The sequence below is a fragment of the Anopheles merus genome, unplaced genomic scaffold (genome assembly GCF_017562075.2).
Source record: "Anopheles merus strain MAF unplaced genomic scaffold, AmerM5.1 LNR4000018, whole genome shotgun sequence".
Lineage (NCBI taxonomy): Eukaryota > Metazoa > Arthropoda > Insecta > Diptera > Culicidae > Anopheles > Anopheles merus.
In genome coordinates, this window is record NW_024427598.1 from 268,556 (window position 1) to 294,028 (window position 25,473).

The window sequence follows — 25,473 nt, forward strand, 5'->3', positions numbered from 1 at the left end:
CGACGGTTTGAGTTGACCGTTATTGTTGCGCGTTAGCACAACGCCCGGCCTGCAGATAAATAATTAACCAAAAAAACGGCTTTTTTATGTAATTCGGGATGATTTTATATGCCTTTAACAGCACAAAATTTTAGTAACCGAGAGAGTGAAAAAACTAAAACTTCGTCCGCTTCCACGCAAGTCCGGGATCAAAAAGAAAGCCCTCTTTCGCAGTCCATGCGGTCACCGGCTATCCGTCAAACGCTCGGTCGATTCCTTTCGTTCAGTCCGAACGTTTATCGTCCAGACCGAGACCTCTAGCGGCCGCTAGCTGAAGTACGGACGCTCCTTGTCGATCCTCGAACGATCGCGTCGTCACCATAAGTGACAGTCCACCAGGCGTTTCGACGTCGTCAAACGATAACCCTCGGCGCGACGTTCAGCGATACCAGCTTCACCACTGGCCTCTCCAGCATCGTTCCTTTCGCTGTTTTGATGACGACCCGATGAATGACTCCGTCTTTGGATGGGACTACGCGTTCCACCCTTCCTCTCGGCCAAAAGTTTCGCGGGCTGTTTTCGTCCACGATTAGGACAACATTTCCGGTCTCGATAGGCTTGCACGGCTCGAACCATTTCGTCCTTCTGACCAGGGTGGGGAGGTAGGTTTTGATCCACTTCTTCTACTTCTTCAATTGTAGAGAGAAAATTCAGCATTATTGTGAATTAAGCTCACCTGATACGCCAGCTCAATCGCTTCTGGTTCCGTTTCCACACTTGTAAGCATGTCATCAGCTCATCCTCTCTTATCGGTCTAGCATAGCCCTTTTCCAAGTAGTCCTCTAGTATCGCGTTAATTTTCTCCGCAAGGCTCGTATCTCGGCTCATCTTACGCTCCAGACACTCCATCCTAGATAGAGCCATTTGACGGTTTTCTGGCATGAAAACGTTGTCGCTCCGCCAGAGTAAGCCCGTGGTGTACCGCCCGTCGACGTGTTTTGTGTTGTTTTGCAGAATCGACATCGCACGTTGATCCTCCTTCGACAACAAAGGCTCCTTAGCAGGACCATAACCTTCCACTTCGAAGTACGCTGCCATCATACGATCTGCCCGTGAGGTCTCTCCTTGGCAATCGCATACGTGGAAGCTAGACTCCGGCTGCAAAATGGATGTGTCGTTAGCGTTATTTATTTATTTATTTATTTACATAACTGCTGTCTGAAATTGAATTCTTAACAACATACCTATTAACTAAACTTATTAAATATTTGCTCGGAGGATGGATCGGAGGGATGGTAAGAAGAGGTGATGGTCAAACATGTGTGCGCAGGAATTAAACAATCTCACAGCACGTAATAAAGGTTCATTTAAACCAACTGAAGTGCGTCGATTTGGAACAAATAAAGGAGCACGAGGGCGTAAGGAACGAATTGGAACATAGAAATGCAGGGATGAAAGAATGATATGTGAATCCACAGCATTAGATATGAGCGAGGCAACAAACATTATTTGGGAAATGTGACGGCGTTTCTCCAATGAGTCCAGACCCAACAGCTGGCATCTTTGCTCATAGTCCGGTAGGGTATCTGACGTGAAGCCGGACATTTTGCTGACAATATACCGAGTAAATGATCTCTGCACTCTTTCTATGCGGTCAATCGATGTAAATGAGGTGGGACACCAAACAACAACACAGTATTCCAAAATCGGTCTTACTAACGAACAATATAACGCTTTTAAGCACAGAGGGTCGGTTATGCGGATTGAAAAACGTTTTATCATACCGATTGTTTTACGAGCCTTATTAACGGTAACGTCAATGTGATCGAGGAATGATAACCTGCTATCGAAAGTTACACCAAGATCTTTTACCGAGAGTACACGATTTATTGCTATACCCTCGAAGTTATAAGCAGTCGTAACGGGACAACGTGAACGACTGAAGGACATGACATGACATTTTTCGGGGCATAGAACTAGCTGGTTCGATGAGCACCATGATGCAAATCGGTTGAGGATGTTTTGGAGCGATACGCAGTCACCAACAGACGATATAGATTTAAAAATCTTTAGGTCATCTGCATAACAAAGAAAACAATCGTGTGGAATGACTGAGTTAACATCGTTAATAAATAAAACGAACAATAAAGGACTCAACACGCTACCTTGAGGCACTCCCGATTTGGATGAAAAGGATTTGGAAAAACAGGAGTTTAGTTTAACACGAAAAGAGCGATTGCTGAGAAACGAATCAAGCCAACGAATGTGTGAGTCAATGAAACCCATTTTGGATAGCTTCGCAAGAAGGATAGGGTGGGGAATACGGTCAAAGGCTGCTTTAAAGTCAGTATAAATGATATCAACCTGAGAACCGCTGTCTAAACTAGAGGTGATAACGGAAGTCAAGGAAATAAGGTTTGTCAAGGTAGAACGTTTAGGAAAGAAACCGTGTTGCTGAGGTATAATGCAGTTTCTTGCAATAAAGAGGATATGTGAGTGGACTATAGATTCAAATATTTTGGAGCTTGCACAGAGGATGCTGATTCCACGATAATTGGTAGCGTTTGCACGATTACCTTTCTTAGGGATAGGAGTAATATGAGCTAATTTCCATGTGTCCGGGAATGAACATGATTTAATGGATATACGGTACAGTTTTAATAGGAGAGAACCGAGCACAGTATTGCATTTCTTATATACTGCTGCTGGAATGCCATCTGGACCGGGATTATATGACTGTTTCAGATTTTTTATTGCTTGTAAAACTGTGCTAAGGTGTAAGTTTAGATTACTGTCATTGATTACATCGGTGGGAGTGTTATGAGTGCTATTAGAGATTGATGCTTTGGTTTTGATTGATTCAGCATACACACTTGAAAAATGTTCAGCTAGAAGGTTGCAGCAGCCGTCAGTACCGGATGCAGAGAGATTGCCAAGATTCAGATGAGAAGGGATATCATTAGATTTACGACGTTTATCAGCATATCCCCAAAAGGCTTTAGGATGAATTTTAAACTGTGCTTGCACTCGGTGGACGTAAGATCTAAAGCAAGCCCTGTTATATATGCGATATGCATTAGAGGCGTATTTGAATATGCGCTTATGATGAGGATCTCGCATGTCTTGATAATTACGTAGTGTGCGATTGCGATCTCTTTTGAGGGAGCGGAGTGTAGAGTCAGACTAGGGAGGGGAGTTGTTAGGTTTATAGGTAGGACAGCAGGAGGGGAAAGCCGAGATAATATTAGCATTAAAAGCAGTAACCGCATCATTTATTGAAATATCTGTATCTAAGAACGACCAGTTAATATTCGAAAGCATAGCTGAAAGTTTAGAGTAATCCATTTTTTTAAAGTTATATCTACGAATATTTGACGATACTGAGCGCGGAGCCTTTTGAATATTTGCAGAGAGAGAGAATTCTAAAGCTGGATGATAATCATCTGGTCTAAGTAAAGGTGCTACAGCCGATAGCACCTGAGAGTTTATATCAACTGCGCTCTCATTAACAAAAATTAGATCTAATTGACGTCCCAGACTGTTTTTGATCCCTGAGATTTGACGGAGACTACACTCTGTTATTATGTCGCAAAATACAATATGTTGAGCGTTGCTTGATGAGTGTGCATTACTTGAAACATAATAGTTTTCAATGGGCGTCCAAACAATAGAAGGCATATTGAAATCACCTAACAATAACATTGAATCGTTTCTTTTTAGGCGGTGTTGAACCGCATCAATACTATCGCTAAGGCTATTTAACAATGCGTTATTTGCTATCATACCTGGCGGGATATAAATGCCGCCTATAAATAGAGATACTCTCTGCATCCTAATCTTTACCCAAACCATCTCAATGTTGGCTGGAGATGAAATCAATTCGGTGATCAGATCCGTTGCACATGCAATTAGTACACCACCACCACGAGAGTATGCGCTGTTATTAGGAGAGCGATCGCAACGGTAAATGTTGTATTTGTTACCCGAGAAGAGCGAAGACGGTATTTGTTCGTTTAGCCACGTTTCGGTAAAAACAATGACGTCATAGATGTGATCGTTGAGCACGAGAAGTAACTCGTCCAGTTTCGTACGAACGCCACGCACATTTTGATAGTAGATCGTGAGAGTGTTGCGTTTCGGCGAGCGATTATTGCGATTGACATATCCTGTTGGAGTTCTCTCAGTTGTTGTAGTTATTGATGTCGAAGGATCGTATGTGTGGGTTATAAATTGGATGTGTGAGCAGTGGCCAGCGGTGATGCTATTAGTGTATGATTGTTGGTACTGGTTATGACAGGTTTCACGCGTAAAACCGATGTTGGTATTTGTTGTTTGCGATTATCAATAAATTCCCTGTAGGTCATATTGCATGGCCAAGTGGACGGAGAGAGTGCTTTGTCCCTAAGTGCTGACGACATCCCAACTTTGAAGGATACAAATGTTAGTGTGCCAGTATTACGATCTTTCGGTGTCAGCTTGATGATAATGACGTCATCAGTCCCTAGTTGTTCCTTAACGAATGCATTAATGCAAATCCTCAAGAATGCCGCTAACCCCAAGTTGCCTGGCGAGCTCCTGCTCCATCAACGTCACCGTCGACCCCTCGTCTAACAGCGCATGCGTGTAAATTGGACCACTCTCACCGTGCAGCTTTACCGGCACGTAACGCAGCAATGTACCATCGGAGCGCGTTCCATGATGATTTAGCTCCACGCGTTCCTCGCTGGTGACAGGATGCAACTTCCGATGATGCTTAGCGACGTATCCTTGGACACCACAGTCGTCACGCTTCGAGCACGGGCCGTAGTGCTTGCCCAAACATCTTTTGCACAACTTCAAGGTGCGCACCTTGTCCCACCTGTCAGCAACGCTCAACCGGTTAAACACCCGACACTCCGCGATCGTACCGCACGTATCACTGTTACACAACGCACACTCTCGATGCCTATTGGGCTGGGGCTGATGCGTCTCCACGTGTTGCACATGCACTTGTCGCGTTGTCGTCTTCTTCTTCAGCTGCAGAGGAGTTACCGCCATTGCTCCATCCGTCGCTTTCTGAATCCAGGCACCGAACTCGCTCATCGTCAAACTTTTCAGCTCCTGACCATGCATGCCCCAGCTCCAGCGCAGATATGCCGGCATACGGTCCACCAGCTCTTGAAGCCGCGCTGCATCGTACAACCTGTCAGAAGTTCCGCTTGCCTTTATAGTAGAACATATTTCAGCAACTAAATCGCCGTATTCAATAAAACTATCGAGCCGCTCGGACTTAATCGGCGGTGATTCGCGGATTTGTTCGAGCAACGTATTCACTAACACATCCGGTCTCCCGTACGATTTTTCAAGCGCGCTCAATATTTCCTGCAGATTGTCAGCGTGCCGGAGACGGCATTGCACCGTTCTTAGCGCTTTTCCCCGTAACGCTCCTTTCAATCGAAGGATATTTTCATCTTCGGTAAACCCAAACGTACGAGACGATCTTCGAAAAGTAGACAGAAATATCGGCCATTCCTCGGGATTCCCATTGAATGAAGGGAGTTCATAGCGCACTGCTTGACGGGCTGCTATTTGGCTTTGCCTCAGGTCACCTTCTTCGTTGACCGAAATCCGTTTAGCCGTTGAGCAAGGAAGCGATTCCCCGGGCGAAAACGAGGTTCGCTCGCGGCTCTTACTGAGCCGAGCTACTTCCGCATCCTTCTCCCGTATCAAAGCTAACGCTTTCTCCGTCGTGGCTTTAAGAGCCTCCATCTATCTCTTCAAGCGCGCTATCTCGTCGTCCTTCTTGCCGTTCGCTAGTTTGGTCTTCACTTTGCATTCCGCGCACCGCCATGCCCTCGTCTCCACCGTTTTATCCACGTGCGCACACTCGTAATGGTACCATTTATCGCAAAAATCGCACTGCAATAACGAATCTACCGAATCCACCTCATCACACACCGCACACGTAAAGTCCGCGGTCACTGCACTTTCCTCTTGCATTTTTACACTACACGATTCGGATGCGTTGGCTGTGTATTTGTATGTGCGTGTACCTTACCGAACAGTCCTTTGTTCTCTGCGCTTACCGCGTGGTATAATTGAGCAAGTAGAGAACCAGCCGAATTTGCACAGCTCGTGTGAGAGATATTTTAGAAGAGTTATAAGACTGATTTTTTATATAAAATTTTAGCAGAATTTTTAGAATGTTGCGCGTTAGCACAACGCCCGGCCTGCAGATAAATAATTAACCAAAAAAATGGCTTTTTTAAGTAATTCGGGATGATTTTATTATGCCTTTAACAGCACAAAATTTCAGTAACCGAGAGAGTGAAAAAACTAAAAATTCGTCCGCTTCCACGCAAGTCCGGGATCAAAAAGAAAGCCCTCTTTCGCAGTCCATGCGGTCACCGGCTATCCGTCAAACGTTCGGTCGATTCCTTTCGTTCAGTCCGAACGTTTATCGTCCAGACCGAGACCTCTAGCGGCCGCTAGCCGAAGTACGGACGCTCCTTGTCGATCCTCGAACGATCGCGTCGTCACCATAAGTGACAGTTATAGTTGTTGCGTCAACAGGCACTCTGTAAGCCGATACAGGAAAAGATTTTTTTATTAAAATGTATAGTAGAAAAGCCTTGTATATGTGGGACAGGATAACGGTGAAGAACCGTGATAGCGTTCAAGCTTCTATAATCACCGCAAAGCCTCCACCGTCCATCGGATTTTTTAACATGTGTAAAAGACTGGCCCAGCTACTTTTGAATGGTTGACATATTCCTTGCTAGACGAGGAACATAAACTCAGCCTTTGCTTCGAGAAACTTATCTGGACACAATCAACGTGGACGATAAAATACCGGAGGACCATTGGTGATGATTTGGTGCATAATTGGCGCTTGTGTTGGTTTGTGATTGTTATTGTAAATGGTGATTCTTTTAAATTCGTTCATTATCTATGCAAATGGGCCCTTTGTATCGTACGTATTAATGCTTGGTGTAAATACTGTAGTACTAAATCTAAATCTTAATACTAATACTAAATCTAAATACTAAACCTTAATCAAATGAAGTACTGTATATGCTTATTTTGTAATTGATATTTTTTAAAGGTAAAAGTGTGGTTTCAAAATCGTCGAATGAAGTGGCGACACCTTGTAAAACATGCGTCAACAGTCTCATCATCCCAGAACACTCTCGATCAAGCTTCACAGTCAATATCGCCGTCATCCATGAGTTTAGATATGACAGAAATGTTTAAATTTAATTGTGACGATGACAAAGAAGCCGAAGACGACATTATAATAGATTAAGTTTCCTCAATTGTATTTAAAAAATATGTTATATACGACTTGTAAAATTTATTTTAGTTAGCTTTTCTTTCACTAACATTTTTTATTTTTTGCTTCGCGGTTCTATAGCATTGCGCACTGGCGCATGAATAAGAGAAGGAATATATTGAGTTGATCGTTAGCATACAATTCACTTATATAGACTCGTATTTACTCATATATAAATAAATCCACGAATACAAAATTCTCGTCTTACTATGTTAGCGTTCAAATTCGTCCGAACAGACTTGATCATTGTTTATGAAACTTTACTAATATGATACATACTTATGAAAATAGGTTTGTAACTTTTTGTCGTATCTGGAAACTGTTAAATTTTTAATTAATTACAATTTTCAAAATTTTATAGACACAGCGCTTCAGAATATTAAGTGAAAATGAGTATCAGGACGTAAGTCGCCGCTACGAATGGATTCAATGATGCCAGAAATGTGATGTAAACAGGAAAGATCTGCGAGCAAAGCTTAATCCTAAACACCATAAAATTATAAATTTTGTTAATTTATGGTTATGTTTGTTTATTTGTTTATCGAAGGACAGTAATGCTCTCTCGAATCATTCTAGCAATGTTTTACAGTGAATGTTTAACAATGGATTACAATAACATACAACATAAATATGTGCACTATGGAACAGAATTTAATACAGAAACACGATCATTTAACTCAGTTGGTAAAATCCTCGGCTCAAAAGCATCGCTGACGGCGTTGAAAGCATGGCACATGAGAAGGAGCGGGTCAGAGGAGCCAAATTGAGTTCTACGGTCGTCGAGGGCCAACATTGCCCGAGTCCGGAGCGGCTTGGCAGGAACATACAGGTTGATGGCAGCCAGTAGTGACGGAGAGTCAATACGACCGTCGAGAAGTTCCATGATGAACGACAACCTGGCTTTTCGTATTCGCTCTCTTAGGGTGGGTAACCCGAGTACCAAACATATAGTCCGGTAATCTAGCCTTTGGTTCCATGAGCGAAGTACAAAACGTGTAATTTTGCGCTGGATTGATTCAAATCGTGATAACGGACGCGCTGCAGTTGGCCACCATACAATATTTACATACTCCATCAACGACCGGATAAGTGAACAATAGAGCGCCTTGGTGCATGGTATATCGTTACCCAAATAGCCAAATCATGATAACAGACTCATATCAGAACCGATTTACGACATCTTATATAGTGACTTAAAGATATACTTATAGCAGTAATTATAACCCGCTATGCAAAGCGGCGGAAGAAATCAAAGCGTTCGGAGAATTTTATCATGCCTTCTTTTTCTCTCCAACGGCGAATTTGTCAAGCAGCTCGTCGAGCTACCCGTCCCTGGCTCCGACTTATACCCCTAGCCTGAGCGCGCTGCGGAAGGTTTGGATGTGTTGGTGCGTCAGACGGCCAATCGCTGTCAGCCGTCGTCCATGCTTTTTCCCTCCATAGCGCTATCTCTTTCTCGCATGTGGTCAATGTTCGCGAGCTGTTATGGCGCTTAAAAAAGCCGTTAACAAACATTGCGGCGATGAAGTTGTATGCTCACCAATCAAACCAAAATAGCGCAATAAGTTCAATTGCTGCAATGTAAAAATGACTAAGGAATCGTTAGCTCACGCTGGGGGGTTTGCTGTGCAACGCGCAGAACCCTTATTCGCATTAACACGTTCAGTCCGAAACTGATTTTCATCAACATTCAGTTCCGCCGGCATCTAGAACGCAAGCTGATTGTGAAACCGATATACTGGAAAGTTCACTGGCAGTCCCTGGGGCCTGCCATCGAACTCAACGAGTTAAGCATTAAGCATAACTTTGTTACAGTAAGCTTTTTTGCTTTCGTATGGTGTAGATTACACAGATATGCTGAGCCGTCTGCGCAAGGGTGTGAGTGTGCGTGTTTGTGCAGCACGTTCACCAAATGTGTTTTTATCCGGAATGTTATGATCGATCGGTCAAAGAAAGGAAGGTGTTCATGACAGTGGCGGATTAGGGGGATCGGGGGCCTTAGGCGGAAAGACGAGTTGATGCCCCTGTAAATGTTAGCTGATGACCGCGAGGACGGGGTATTGGCACACTATACTTACATTGCCGGCGTGGAGGGGTGGGAGGGGGCATTCATGGGACCCCTAAAAAATTTTTTTTGCCGGCATGGAGGAAGAGGGTGGATGGAGGGTGCAAATGTTTCTCCAGCCACGGTGCCTCAACGACCATTTTTCCGGGGTCCTTGTCGCTAATACTCTGTCCGCTTGTAACACCATTACCGGAGATGAAGAGTTTTGCAATGCATTTGCCTCATCTTTCTCTTCTGTGTACACCAACAATTCCTCGGTACCGTCTAACTCAACATCGGCTTTATCCTTCATAGATGATGAGGTTAATTTATGCACACCACTAATCAACGATGATGAGGTGGAATCTGCTATTTCGTTGTTGAAGCCTTCCTACGCACCTGGGCCTGACAATATTCCCAGCGCAATTCTCATTAACTGCAAGGCTGCTCTCATTCCCATACTGACTAAACTATTCAACGAATCCTTGCAATCGAAATGCTTCTCGCGTCTTTGGAAATCATCATGGATGTTTCCTGTTTATAAAAAATTTGACAAAACTAATGTGTGCAATTATAGAGGAATTTCAATGTTATGTGCGTGCAGTAAACTGTTTGAAAAGATGATGTCTCGTCATATGCTCCAAGCCTTTTCACCATTAATTTCTAATGTTCAACATGGCTTTATGCCGAAACGATCGATTGAGACCAATCTAATATACTTACTTAACTTTTGCCACTCCTATATTGACAAGGGCTTAAAGGTTGACGTCATTTATACTGACTTCTGCGCTGTTTTTGACAAGGTCAACCACTTTCTATTGCTATCTAAATTATCAAAGTATGGTGTTCACACAAATGTTGTTGAGTGGTTAAGAAGTTATTTAACTGATCGTTGCATTAACGTTAAGATAGGAACTAGTTTATCTGCCACATTCCATAATGTATCTGGTGTTCCCCAAGGGAGTATATTAGGACCTTTACTATTTATTATATTTATTAACGATGTCGTGTTTGCTATTCCTCATTTTAAATTGTTATTATTATTATTAAATTAATCTTCAACGGGCCGTATGGCCTAATTAAGATGTAACAGTTCAATAAAAAAAAACAAATACATAGCAAAAACAAGATTTGGATCGCAATTCACTGCGGCCACGGCAAAAGCCGGAGATGTTCCTTGAAGCACTGAGTTGAGATGTCGAAGTCGAAGCAATCCGAGACAGTGTTGAAGACAGCCGACATGCGGAACATAGGGTCAGACCGACCAGCACTGGAACGGGGTTGAGCGAGCCGTAGAGTGTCTTTAGACCTAAGTGTTCGGGATGGTATGGTATTATATGTATTATACGATCTAAAAATGTTCCTACCTGTTAAATATTCTGACGACTGTGAAATGTTACAAGACTCGTTAAACTATTTTTCTGCATGGTGTTTTAATAATGAAATGTTACTTAATGTTAGCAAATGTAGTTGTATAACATTCTCAAAGAAAAAAAAATCCTATTATTTATAACTACAAAATCAATGAAGACAGCGTTCCACATTTTTCTCAGGTTCGGGACTTATTTTAAACAGTAAGCTTAGTTTATCTAGCCATTATCAAACTATCGTCACTAAAGCTCTTAAACTGTTAGGATGTGTCTTACGTGTCTCAGCCAACTTTAAAGATCCTTTCAGTTTAAAAACATTATATTGTTCTTTAGTCCGTCCCATCCTGGAATTTGCCAGTGTAGTTTGGTGTCTCCATCAGATCACATACATAGATAAAATTGAAAAAAAAATCAGAAAAAATCACACGTGTTATGTTTCATCGTCTTCCCTGGTCAAACCAAATTTTACGTCCTTCGTATAATGTTCGGTGTTTATTATTTGACTTAGAGACTTTACAGCATAGGAGAACTACTGCTCAGATAACTTGATCGCGCAAATACCTACGTTGTGTTATATTTTTATGAAAAGCAGAACACGCTTTCACAATTTTACAAAACTTTATTATAACGCGCGCTGTCGAGAGCCGTTTCTCCTTCGTGGTCGGTTACAAGATGAATATCATTATGGCAGCTTATTCCCGCGATCTAATTCCCTACCAATACACACAAAAACAGCACCTGTCAATCGTTTCGTTTATCGGTGAAACGCATATACAAATAACGCAAGTGAAATATTTCGCTCGGAACTATGGGCATTTAAAAACATGAAACGTAAACATACTCCCCGCCTTGATGGGACATCAACAGCAAAACAATAACAAACTTTCACCTGTCAAGGCGGCTCCGCTTCTAATAAACATGTGCTTTCCACTCAACGTTCTCTAAACTGTGTGATTACTAGTGGGTAAAACGCAAATTTTCGTAATCGGACGCTTAATCGTTCCCTTGGCGGTACGCAACGTTACAACTCGTACAAGTCCGTCCAGTCCGGGGTGAGTATCAGTTATACGCGCTAACGGCCAACGTGTGGTAGGGAGTAGCTCGTCGACCACAATCACCATCCTTCCAGGCTGGATGTCATCAGCTCGTGCGTTCGATCGCGGGACCTTCTGCATTTCCTGGAGATACTCCTTCTGCCAGTGCTTCCAAAACTTCAGCACTAGTAGTTGAAGCTTCTGCAGGTGCTCGTAAGTGTTCATAGGTACGTGTTGGAAATCGGGATCTGGCAAGGCAACCATGGACGTGCCTATTAAAAAATGAGACGGGGTTAGTGCAGCTAAATCATTAGGATCATCAGATACCGGCAATAGAGGACGAGAATTCATAGCATCAGCTCGATCTGATGCAACACCGTGTAGTAGCCCTCGAAGGAAAGGCGTGTGCTCCCAAGGTGACGAAACAGATGACGTTTTGCTGTCTTCACGGCAGCCTCCCAGAGACCGCCAAAGTGTGGTGCTCGGGGTGGTATCATGTGCCATCGGATACCTTGCTCAGCACATGATTTTGCGATGGCGCCCATCTCGGCCTCATTGGACAGCCGCTCGAATAACTCCTTCAATTCGTTCCTAGCTCCTTCAAAGTTCTTCCCGTTGTCTGAGTGCAAATGCTCTGGTAAGCCTCTCCTTGCACAGAATCTTCTTAGGGCAGCTAAAAACCCTTGCGTGGACAAATCACCAACAAGTTCCAAATGGACTGCCTTTGTAGCAAAGCAGACAAACACGCACAGGTACGCCTTCAACGATGCGGCACGACGATGTACTGGTTTCAAGTAGAACGGTCCAGCATAATCAACCCCAGTAACTGCAAATGGTCGACTCGGCTGCACTCTTCCGGATGGCAGCTGACCAGATTGCTGCTCCACAAGTGCAGGTTGGTAACGATTGCATCGATAACAGCTTCTCACAACGCTTTTGACAAGCATTCGTCCATTCATCGACCAAAACTCCTCACGGATGTGTGAAAGTAATACACGACCTCCAGCATGCAGCAATACACGATACTCATGTTCAGCAATCAAACGAGCCAACGGGTGATGTTTTGGGAGAACCGCAGGATGCCTGGTTTGGAAGGGCAGTTGCGCAAAGTTTAGCCTACCGCCTACTCGGATGATTTCCTTTTCGTCAAGGAACGGGGTAAGTCGATTTAAAACCGAACGTTTTCTCACTTGCTTTCGTTCTTTTAGATCCCGTAATTCTTCGGCGAATACTTCACGCTGCGCAAGACGGACTAAAACATTGACATTGAAGGCCCATGTTTCCACAATCGACTCTCGTTAAAATCAGCAACTGACATACCACGAGATAATAAATCAGCTGGGTTCTCAATTCCAGCAACGTGTTTCCATTTGCATCCGGCGGTAAAATGCTGTATCTCGGAAACTCTATTGGCATGTATTGGTCTATTGGTCTTCCATGTATTCGGTGGCAGCTTGAACCAATTCAGACAAATTGACGAATCGGTCCAAAACCACGATCCATCTATCCTCATGTCGATAGCACGCTTAATGCGGTTATGTAAGTGCGCAGCAAGGACGCAGGCACACAGCTCAAGTCGAGCGATGGATAACCGCTTCAGTGGCGCTACTTTGCTCTTCGATGCCAGTAGCACAACACGAACAACTCCAGCTTCCTCCGATCGCACATAAGTACATGCTCCGTACGCAGCGATGGACGCATCAGCAAACGTGTGCTTGAGGTTGGTTCCATTTTGGTTACATTAGGAAGCAACACATAGCGATCCATGCTACAATTGGTCAAAGAAGATACCTCGCGTTGAAACTGCTTCCATTTAGCAACAATACAATCAGGCAAAGGATCGTCCCAATCGCACGAAGAAACCCACATCTCCAGCATGATGATTTTGGCGCGAATGATAATTGGAGCCATCATTCCTAAAGGGTCATACATTTTAGCTATAGTGGAAAGTACTGACCGTTTTGTTGCGACTGCACTGTCTGGTTGTATCATGCAATCAAATTGCAACACATCTTCTTGAGGCTGCCAGTTGATGCCAAGGGTTTTCACCGTCTCATGCGTAGCGAAACACAACGATCATTTTGTACCGATCTGAGAATCATCCAAACCCTCAAGCACCTCTTGACGATTGGACGTCCATTTTCGCAGCTCGAAACTTCCTTTGCTCAGTAGAACGCTCAACTCTTTCCGCAACTGGATGGCAGCTTCGATGGATTGCGTTCCACCGATAAAATCGTCGACATAAAAATTCTTCTTCAGCGCGGATCCAGCAAGAGCGTAGCCAGCACCTTCATCCTCTGCCAATTGCAATAACGTTCGTGTCGCAAGAAACGAAGAAAGAGCCAGGCCATACGTTACGATATTCAGCTCATATTCTTGCAAAGGGTGTTGTGGTGAGAATCTATACAAAATGCGTACAAGAGCCCGATCATCAGGGTGCAGTAACACTTGCCTATACATCTTGGCAATGTCTCCAACTAATGCTACACGGTATGTGCGAAAACGCAACAATTGATCCAGCAAATCATCTTGCACCACTGGGCCAACGCAAAGAGATTCATTAAGAGAGAATCCACTTGTGGTTTCCGCCGAGCCATCAAATACTACCCGTATTTTGATCGTGGTACTTGTTTCTTTAAACACTGGGTGGTGTGGTAAATAATAACATTCTGTAGGTTCCGGTGTTCCTTTACGTACTGCAGTCATGTGCCCAAGATCCAGATACTCTCTCATGAACGCGTGATACTCCTCCTTCACTTTTGAATCGCGTTCAAACCTTTTCTCCAGAAGGTGAAACCGGCGCTGTGCACCTGATTTAGATTCGCCAAGCCTCAGTCCAAAGTCAGGATGACGTGGCATGCGTACAACATATCGACCTTCTTCATTTCTCTCCGTCGTCTTCTGGTACAGCTCTTCACACCTCTTTTCTTCGGGAGAGTATCCATCTTTATTTTGCATCGATTCGATCTTCCAAAACCGCTCCATACTTTCTTCCAGCGACAACATACACACGGCTGCAGATACTTGTGACATAAGAGAATGGGAAGGAAATTGCACAGTTGCTGAGCCAGCTACGATCCAACCAAATACACTCTCAAACAGCCACGGAAACTGATCAGATAACTGCAAACGCGCAGAGGAGGGGAACAAAGAGTAATAGTGTTTAGCCCCTATGATCAAGTCAACTGGCTGCGCTTTATTGAATTGAGGATCTGCTAACATGATTCCTTCTGGTATTTTACAATCAGCGATAGATACGTATTGAGCAGGAAGGTTAGCAGTTAACTTGTCCATCAACAAAAACTTCTTTGTGCAACTAAATGGTTGCTTCTTCGACACCACTTCAGCTACGATCGCTTCTCGAGCATGAGATGTACAACTGCCAGCACCGTTGATTTTTACATTCGCTCTCTCTCGTGGTAGTTGAAGTAAACATGCGAGCCTTTTGGTCATTAAGTTCGGCTGCGACGCGCTATCCAGCAGAGCGCGAACCGGATGTTCCTGGCCAAATGCGTCAACAATAACTAATCGCACAGTGAGAAGAAAAACATGCTCATTTATCTCGATGTCTCCAGCGGCATTTTGGCTGTGTACGACAGTTTCATTTATGGCTTTGTGAGGACCGGGAGAGGCTGACATCGCCATACTAGATTTCGTTCGGCTTTCGGGTGCGCTATTCGAACCGCGATGCAACAAAGAATGATGCCTCTCTCCACAAGGTCTACAATTATGTACCGCAGGGCAGCTACGTACTACATGTCCTACCTTTAAACAATTGTTACATACCCTCTTCGTATGGACTATCTGCATACGTTCAGACAGCGGAAGACGGATAAACTTGTAACAGTTTTCCAGCAGATGGTCATGTTGGCAGTGTGGGCATTTTCTCGTAGTACTCGCAAAAGACGAGCAAGAAGAAAGATGCGTTGGCGTTCGTCTCTTCTGTGGGTAGGTAGGCTCTCTGCTCGATTGATGGTTCATGGAGATTCACTCAAGTATTCTCATTTTTCGTTTCAGGAACTCGATCAAAGTATTGTAGTCAGGCGTTTCTAATGTGGAGGCATGATCTTCCCACGTTTTTAGGGTCTCTTCTGGCAGCTTGGTGCACAGCACATACTCTAGCATGGTGCTCCAATGCTCCGTTTTCTTGCCGAGTTGCTGCAGCATTTTTACATGACGATCAAAATCGTCCACGAGCTTATGCAGGGCCACATTAGATTCCCTAGTTACACGAGCCATACAAAATATTGACTGCAGGTGTCTCTTCTTTAGCAGATAGTCATTAGCGTAGCGATCTACCAAAGACTTCCAAGCTTTCTGATAATTTCCTGCGCATAATGGAACCGATTCAATGAGCTTCGCAGCTTCACCCTTTAATGCATCGCGATGATAATGGAATTTTTGAATTTCCATTACTTCGGAATTGTTGTGTATAAGCGCTTCGAACGTGTCACGAAAAGCAGCCCAATGCATGTCGTCTCCACTAAACTCCGGTAAGGCAATGGTAGGCAGTTTTTCGCCCGACACTGCCACGCTGCTGGCAGATGAAGTAGCGGAGGACGCGTGCGACAAAAGCGCACTTAACGATGCTCTCGTGACGTACAGCTTCTCTTCGATGACAGCACGAACTTGGCCTTCTTCTCCACGTAACTCTGATGTTGCCAAGTTTTCGATATGCTGTTGAACATTGTCGAATTCGGCCGCCAGATTCTCAAGTTCCGCAATCCGAAACGGTACTTGGGAGCAGTCTCTAGCAGGAACGTAGTTCGACACGAAAACAGATACTCGGTTCAATTTCTCTTCCAGGGTTAAGCGGCGGGAAAGCAGGAGCTTCATGTTGGCCATTTTTGATGCGCTGAGGACGATGAACTAAGATGACGATTTTGCGCGCGAAACCACTCGACACTTAAACCGACGTGTAGAATACGGAAATATCGGACGCGAGACGCGGAACGCGAGACGGGGTTACAACACGAACGTGTAAATGTTGAAAGAATCGTATCCTAACGTAGAAGACGATTTACACGACGAATAAATCAAAAACTCACGGAAAACATAACGCACAAAATCTTAGTCCTGATTTTTGAAAATGGTGTCCAAAAAAGGTGTGGCCGAAAAACTGTCGCAATTGCTACGCAGCAAACGTACAGACGTAGCAGGACAAAACACGGGCGCACAAACACTTTAAACCAAAAAACGCGAATCAGGATTTAACCGAAAAGAATGTTCACAAATCACGAAGGAGAAAGTAGTGTCACAAATGTTCACAGAAAGACGGTACTGTGAAGGGACGGAGCACCAAATAAACGGACAAACAGGCACAAAAGTTATGTAATTAAATTTTCGCAGCAATCCTGGTCACGGCACCAATTTATGATCACGCAAATTCCTACGTTGTGTTATATTTTTATGAAAAGCAGAACACGCTTTCACAATTTTACAAAACTTTATTATAACGCGCGCTATCGAGAGCCGTTTCTCCTTCGTGGTCGGTTATAAGATGAATATCATTATGGCAGCTTATTCCCGCGATCTAATTCCCTACCAATATTCACAAAAAGCACCTGTCAATCGTTTCGTTTATCGGTGAAACGCATCTGCAAATAACGCAAGTGAAATATTTCGCTCGGAACTATGGGCATTTAAAAACATGAAACGTAAACATAACTTTTATGTATAAATTATTAATTGGAGATTTTGAGGCACCTGAAATTTTAAATTTCATTCGCTTTTCTACTACCTCTAAAGGTCTTAGAAGTAGAGAGCTACTAAGAAGTTCTTTTAGATCGACTGGTTTTGGCGCCTATGATCCACTGCTCAAAATGATTGATGTTTATAATAGATTAGGGTTATCAGCAGATTTCAATCAATCCGTTAGTCAGCTGTGTCAGCATATTCAAGTTAGTTCTAGGGCCATACTTTAAACATGTACTCTGTAAGCATTAAGTTATTTAGGCATACTGCCCGATAACTTTGATTCAAATAAATAAATAAATAAATAAATAAATAAATAAATAAACAAATAAATACGGTAAACTATAGACTAGAGATCTTCGGCGACCGGCTAGTCCGCCTACCGTTACATCCGCCGCTGGTTCATGATGGTGTTTTTTTTTATTGTGAAGGTGCATGCTTGGCCCTGCTTGCAGCGTATGCATCGGGCAGGAGCAGTGTGGCAGTATGCAAGTTGCCCGCTGGATAGGAGTGGTCCCGCGGCACCGCCATCATTCCGTACATCTTAACAGCATGCCCGTCGTAGGTTCTAACCGCGTATGAACCGTCCGCAGTAGCAAGGGCTGACTATCCGGCTACATGGTATTCAAGTTCTGAAAAGGCCTGCACGATCACGTAGGCCGTAATGATAATAGCAATAATAAAAATAATAATAAGAAGAACTTAGCATAACAGTCCACACACTTTCCAATTCAGGTTGTCAGCAGAAGAGTTCGACTTGACTTTGTTGCTACCGGGCTACCGCTGTGGCGCGACAAATCAACGGAATGCAATCGACTAAAACATGAACCTACCGATCCGAACCCATTTGAAGGCATTGCCGGTCGACGACGAATCGACGTCATGATACCGACACCAAACCAACAAGCCACCAGATTCTGGACGGACAGGTGCAGCACCATACGCGCACCGTAATAAACAAATCCAGAATCCTCTTTTGTATGAATTCAATTCAAAAAGATGTTTCCACTTACTTCCACTAGCTGAATTGGAGAGAAATGTGCTACATATCACATGCACGTTTGCTTCGATCGTTTGTCTTTTAAATACCTCCAACAGCAGAGCCGATCGCTACACCCTCCCCTCATGATCGATTACGGCTACCTTATCGGAAGAAAGGCTGGTTGAGCTATTTTGTAGCGCATCCTCATTCAAAGCGCCGGGCGAGGAGGGGGATCGCGGCTTGATAGAGTGAACGGTCTCATCAGCAGCGGCATGAAATAAAATAAACCATCAATACACCGATAACACTTCGAATCCCAATCCAGCTTCTCCAACAGCGTCTCAAGCTCACACACAAATTAATAAATGCTAACACCCACCAATAACAATACACAACCGCAATGCACATATAAGTATCAACGCATACAATACAACACCCAATCAGCTGGCCGCAGAAGGCGAAAACACGGGCAGAATCTCAAGTAAGGAAAGGCAGGGTGAGGGACACCTCATGGCGCAACCAGAATCAGAACCTGCCAACGTTCGGTCACTCGATGCCTTCCCCTCCGGATGATCCGCCCGTGCGTCGAACCTCCACCAACCCAATTTGCTGACGACGACGATGTACGCAGCCCGATCCAGCCTCACCCCATCGTCCGTGTCCCAAATTTAGCACATAATAAAAGCGCGATCGAGAGTTCGATCGTGGCCATATTTCACTTAACTTTCATAGTCCTCTTTTCTTTGTCGTTCGTCGTTCAAAAGAATTATCGCCCGCTACAATTGGTGGTACAGCGGTGGGATTAGTGCTAATTAGACGAACTAAAATAATAGAAAAAGTGATTGAAGTGAAAGTGCATGTGGTGTTGTTCTGAACTGAAAGTGCGTGAGTGTTCCAGGCTCCCGGCCCACTTTGAGAAAGACCCATGCAGAAGGTGGCCCTTGCCATTGGGTGAGAGTTTTCTTTAATTATAATATACAAAATAAGTCTTGATGAGCAAGTGGGAGTTGCGAGGGGGTGCAACAAAACTTCCAGCGGCCAATAGCCCTCTAGCAGTGAAAAGTCAGCGGAAAACAAATCTCCTCATTTTTTTGTGGACGCTAGTTTAGGCTGCTCAAGCATCGTCATTAGCACCTTTCCATCGGAAACTCTAACTACGCTCCGGACTAACGGCTCCGCAGCCGGCTCCGGACTTACTGCTCCGGACTAACGGCTCCGACTTTTTCCCCGAGCCGGCTCCGCTCCGACGGCTCCGGAACCGGCTCTGCTCCGACGGCTCCGGAGCCGGCTCTGCTCCGACGGCTCAGGAGCCGGCTCTGCTCCGACGGCTCCGGAGCCGGCTCCGCACCAACGGCTCCGGAGCCTGCTCCGCACCAACGGCTCCGTAGCCGGCTCCGGACTAACGGCTCTGCACTCACGGCTCCGTTCCAACGGCTGCGGAGCCGGCTTCGGGCCCACCGTTCCGGAGCCGGCGACGAATCAACGGCTCCACACCAACGGCGCCGAACTAACAACTAATAGAGACATCATTGTATGATAGCGTAATAAAAAAAGGAATATATCTTCTCGCACGTGTGGAAACCACCACACGATGTGATTGCAATATTGACATGCATGAAATTGTGTAGAATTCGTTGGTCTCGCCTTTCTTAACAATATTCAAAAGTCATCGATGTTTTTTTGATAAATTCTTTTAAACATGACCTACTCCGCTATTTACGGATTTCCTCGATTGAAACTTCATTGAAAAAGTTATTTTGGTCCTTTGCGTTAAAACCGGCTCCGGCGCCGTTGGAGCGGAGCCGTTGTTGCGGAGCCGGCCCCGGAGCCGTGGGTGTGGAGCCGGCTCCGGAGCCGTTGGTGCGGAGCCGGCCCAAGAGCCGTTGGTGCGGAGCCGGCTCCGAAATTGTCTGGAGCCGGTCGGAGCCGGCTCCGGATTCGGAGCCGTTTTACCCATCACTAGTCCAAACCATTGGCTCATGCTAGATTGATCTATTAGTAGGGGGAGAAAAATTTTGTTCAAAATGTCATGTCGTTAACGATTTATTTGTTCTTGGATTATTTGGAAAGGACTTGGTATGAAAACACCAGGTGCAGATCTTTCTGGCAAACGATTGCATTAGATTTCCACTGTCAGCGGAACCGCAGATGGATAGCGCAAGCTCCGCAAGAAGAAAATATATTGGCACACAGTCTCCCATGTTTGTTCTTCTTCTTCTTCTTCTTTGGCACAACAACCGATGTCGGTCAAGGCCTGCCAGTACCCACTAGTGAAGTGAGCTTGGCTTTCAATGACTTATTGTTATCATAGCAGGATAGTCAGTCCTACGTATGGGGGCACGGTCTATTCGGGACTTGAACCCATGACGGGCATGTTGTTACGTCGTACGAGTTGACGACTGTACCACCAGACCGGCCCATGTTTGTTAGTTCATCAAAACTTGTTTCATCTGCATCTGTACCTCAAGAAAACGGGTGGAGAGAAAATATCCCTAATAAATATAGCCAATCGGAGGAGCAATGGGATGGCGACCCCCGAGACCTAAAAGGAACCCTTTTGGTGGGAAAAAAAGAGTACAAGCTTTGTGTCATGCTCTAAACTTACAAAAAGAACAGGTCAATTCATCGTTAAAAACAATGATAGCACAGTTTAACGACGTGTTCTATGTGAAAGAGGATGACTTTACTCACACAATTTTTACGCAACATGAAATTGAGACCACTTCAAATTTTCCGATTTATAAATGGCAGTACCGTTTGCCCGAAGTGACCAAACCTCATCTGGCAGATCAGATAGCCGAGATGCTTGCTCTGGGAATTATAAAACCCAGCGTTAGCCCCTGGAACGCTCTGGTACTTTGTATACCAAAATCCCCGGATGTGGCAGGCAACCCGCGGTATCGAATTGTGGTGGATTTCAAGGAGTTGAATTCTATCACAAAACCTTTTATTTATCCGATTCCACGGACAGATGAAATTATGGACACTCTCGGGAAAAGTCCTAGTCCTTCGACCTTTCAAAGATTGATGAATACGGTGTTTTACACAATCCCAGGTGTTAGTATATTTGGATGACATAGTGGTCCATGGCAGTACGAAAGATGAGCATAATGAAAATTTGAGAAAAGTGTTATCTGCCCTAAGTCAACATAATCTCAAACTTGAACCCTCGAAATGTCAAATTCTGCGGCAGGAGGTTAAATATTTGGGGCATATAATAGATCACCAGGGCATTAGACCCGCGGAGGACAAGGTAGATACGATCGCCAATGCTAAGCCCCCAAAAACGGTGAAGCAAGTTCGCTCATTCCTTGGGATGCTAAATTTTTATGGAAAATTTATTACAAATCTGGCAACTATAAGAAAGCCTTTGGATGAGCTCAGCAAGAAAGAATCACCTTTTGAATGACACCCCGACGTGCAGAAGCTTTTAGTATATTACAAACCATTCTGACGCAAGAACCAATGCTGGCAAGACCCGACCATGAGGATACCTTCGTAACCACCACAGATGCTAGCGGATATGCCATAGGAGCGGTGTTGTCTAACCAGAAAACCGACCGACCGCTAGCATATGCGAGTAGGATCTTGAAGGGTGCAGAATGCAAATATCATGCAATTGAAAAAGAGCTTTTAGCCATTGTGTGGGCAACTCAGCATTATCGACCATACATTTTTGGAAAAAGATTCATAGTATATACAGATCACCGCCCACTTATTTCGATTTAGAAATTGAAGGAGACTTCGCCAACCTTAACGCGTTTAAGGTTACGATTACAGGGAATCGACTGCGAAATTAGGTATAACAAAGGGAAAGAAAACGTGGTAGTCGATTTCTTATCAAGGCTACTTGACTACGAAGGGAAACCAGAAAATGAATCAACGAACATCGGAGTGAATACCAGAGAGGCAAAAAAGAAACAAGACATCCTGGAGGGAGGGAAGCCGGATGATAGTAGCGGTTCACAAGATGAAAATCATTGGGACGATTTATTAAACCTAGATATTCCGAATGAAGAAACGGAGGAAAAAGCAATTAAAAGAAAACAAAGAGTAAAAAAGAAAGCAGCAGACAAGCTAGAAGTGCCTCAGGAAGAAGTAGAAACCATTCTGAAAGAATTTCATGATACGCTGCTGGGTGGCCATGTAGGCTCCCGGAGGATGCGTAAACGAATAGCAGCTGCCAATTATTGGAAACATATGAGAAGAGATATAGAAGATTTCGTCCGTAGGTGCGATTCGTGCCAGAAAAACTAAATTTGTAAAGTTAATCGGATGCCTATGAAAATAACTACCACCGCCTCCGAACCAGGAGAGAAACTATTCATGGATATAGCTGTTTTACCCGATACAGAAAGGGGCAATCGATACGCTCTCGTGGCCCAAGATGACCTCACTAGGTTCCTTACGGTTGTGCCATTAGAGAACCAAGAAGCATCAACTGTTGCCAAAGCCTTTGTGGAAGGGCTCATTTGTTGGTTTGGTTAGTACACCCGTAGAGTTAGTTACTGATCAGGGCACTAACTTTATGAGCCAAGTAATGAGAGATACCTGCAAGATACTTAAGATTAAAAAAAAAATACTAGCGCTTACCACTCCCAGGCAAATCTTGTGGAGAGGGCCAATCGAGAACTAAAAATGTATCTACGTCAGTTTGTAGGAGGCAACACTAGGGAATGGGATAAGCTCCTACCATATTTCTGCTTCCAATATAACACTACCATTAATGGTTCGACTAAATTCACCCCTTACCACCTTATGTTCGGTATAGAAGCACGTGGACCTTGCTCTTTGTATATGCCTTCCCCGGAGGGTTCGAGCTATCCGGAATACGTACTAGAAATGAGGGCTTACTTCAGGAAATTGCACAGTACTGCATCGGAAAATCTCAGACTTTCCAAATAAAAGCGGAAAATTATGTACGACCGTGGTACAGTCGAATGGCAACCTACGTGGGGCGAAAAAGTACTGGTACAGGTCATTCCAACGGGGGTAGGGCAGAATTGCTTCCCCTCCGGATGATCCGCCCGAGAGTCGAACCTCCACCAACCCAATTTGCTGACGAAGACGATGTACGCAGCCCGATCCAGAACCAGCCTCACCTCCTCGTCCGTGTCCCAAATTTAGCACATAATAAAAGCGCGATCGAGAGTTCGATCGTGGCCATATTTCACTTAACTTTCATAGTCCTCTTTTCTTTGTCGTTCGTCGTTCAAAAGAAATCTCACTCGCTACAACCGGATCGAAAAGAACACTGAGAGAAACAGGTTCAGATTTTACCTGCTTCCTTTCTACGTACCAAAAAAAAAAAAAGAAAAGAGCCGTTGGAGAGAAAAAGAAGGCATGATAAAATTCTTCGAACGCCATGATTTCTTCCGTCGCTTTGCACAGAGGGTTCAGCAATCGTTCTTAAGGTTTAGATTCATTGATAATTCATTATAATAAACCACCTATTGGTAAAATTATGATATTGAAATCATAATCAATTTGAAAATGTATTTATTAACCTAAAAAATGTAAATGTATTTATTAAGCTATATCATTGTCCTAATAAGAGTGTTTTTCAACTAAATGCAATTATGATTTAAAATGGCCACAAACATAATATATTTAACTTTATTAAATATATTTTACACATTGATTATGTTCTACTTATTGGAAATGTTACTCCAATTTAAAGCTCCAAGGGTTTTTTAGATTTTTCCTTGAATATTTCACATAAACTATATATTTTACTTGCGTTTTTGAATTTAATTTCCTAGATATTGGTTAATCTTAAAACAATTTTTTTTATTTACATCGCAGTTGAAAATATTTGTTGCGAAATGAAAACCAACGCGGTGCAAATTCTTTGCCGAAACGATTTATTGTTCTACGTTTGCCGAAAAATTAGCTTCGGTCGCGTGAATGACAAAACTATAATAAAAATGCTGCTTGGGAATATCCCAAGGCATGTAACGCTTCTCCTGTGTAACGTAGAGAGCTGAGCCTTACTTTTAGGGCGGTAACAACGCTGATCGGATGCGATTTTATCGGATGAGATTAATATGATTAATTAATTGAGATTAATAAAAAATTTACAAGCCGTCCGATAAAATCGAATGCGAAAAAGCGTTGCCACGGTCCTTACCCAATTATCTCCATTAATTGTAAAATGAAAAAAAAAATGCATTTTTTTCTAAAGGTTTTTATCACTGAAAAGACAGAAATACCTAATTTTCTACACGAATTGCATTAAAAAAGTGATAAATTACATAAATAAACTAAATGCAATCAAAAATCATTATTAATTAAGTATATTTTGGCTGAAATACGTGATATTTGACTTACGCGAAAATCCAAGTTACGCGAATGTCTCCGGAACGCATTGTTCACGTAACTCGGAGAAAGACTGTGTATGTTATTCTCTTTTTGAATTCCACTTATGGTCAAAAAGCATGTTCCATCGAATTTGTGCAAAATATACCTGGTTTAGAACAAAAAAAATAATGCAAAACAATGCATAGATATTTTTTTTACCTCCAACCAGTAGTATAAATTCTTTTTCCATACCCGCAATACGCGAAAACACGAAATACGCTCGGTCCCGTGCGATAGCGTATCGGATAACGACTGATTGCGCAGGGTACTGATTTCAGAATTTCTGGTTTTATTTAAATTAACTGTAACTAAATGTGTGTCTTACTCTGTTTTTTATACTCTCATTTATTCACTTGATTTAACCTTTCGCCGCTATCTATTGTGTTCATCAGTCAAAAAAAAAAAAACACGCGGCCTCTCCCCAGTGAAAAGTCCGCGCTCTTGTTCGTGAGCTTGCAGCGCACACATCAAATCTATACAACTCGTATGCTCATACCGCGCTCTGACTGTTGTGTTGTTATTACACACAGCATGTTGAGTCTGCTGTGTGTTAACCCTAGCGTTAACATCCCGGCTACCTTGAAATAACAATGTTATTTTAATACTACTCATTTATAGGGAGTAATGCTATCCTGACGACTGGGCGAGTAATTGTATTTCCATACGGCGTTTTTAATGAAACAACTTGCACTATATTG

General features: G+C 43.6%; 1 protein-coding gene across 1 annotated transcript; it reads right to left on the bottom strand.

Moving 5' to 3' along the window:
- Positions 1–259: 259 nt before the first annotated feature.
- LOC121601020 lies at positions 260–24,805 on the bottom strand. The gene is made up of 2 exons (XM_041929816.1): positions 24,746–24,805; positions 260–1,137 (listed from the first exon to the last, which is right to left on the bottom strand). The coding sequence occupies exon 2, from the start codon at positions 1,078–1,080 to the stop codon at positions 712–714; it is 369 nt and encodes a 122-aa protein (XP_041785750.1). The 5' UTR covers positions 1,081–1,137; positions 24,746–24,805; the 3' UTR covers positions 260–711.
- Positions 24,806–25,473: the final 668 nt, after the last annotated feature.

Excerpts from the sequence above, each read along its gene's own strand:
- LOC121601020 (XM_041929816.1), bottom strand. The coding sequence starts at position 1,080 with ATGATGGCAGCGTACTTCGAAGTGGAAGGTTATGGTCCTGCTAAGGAG.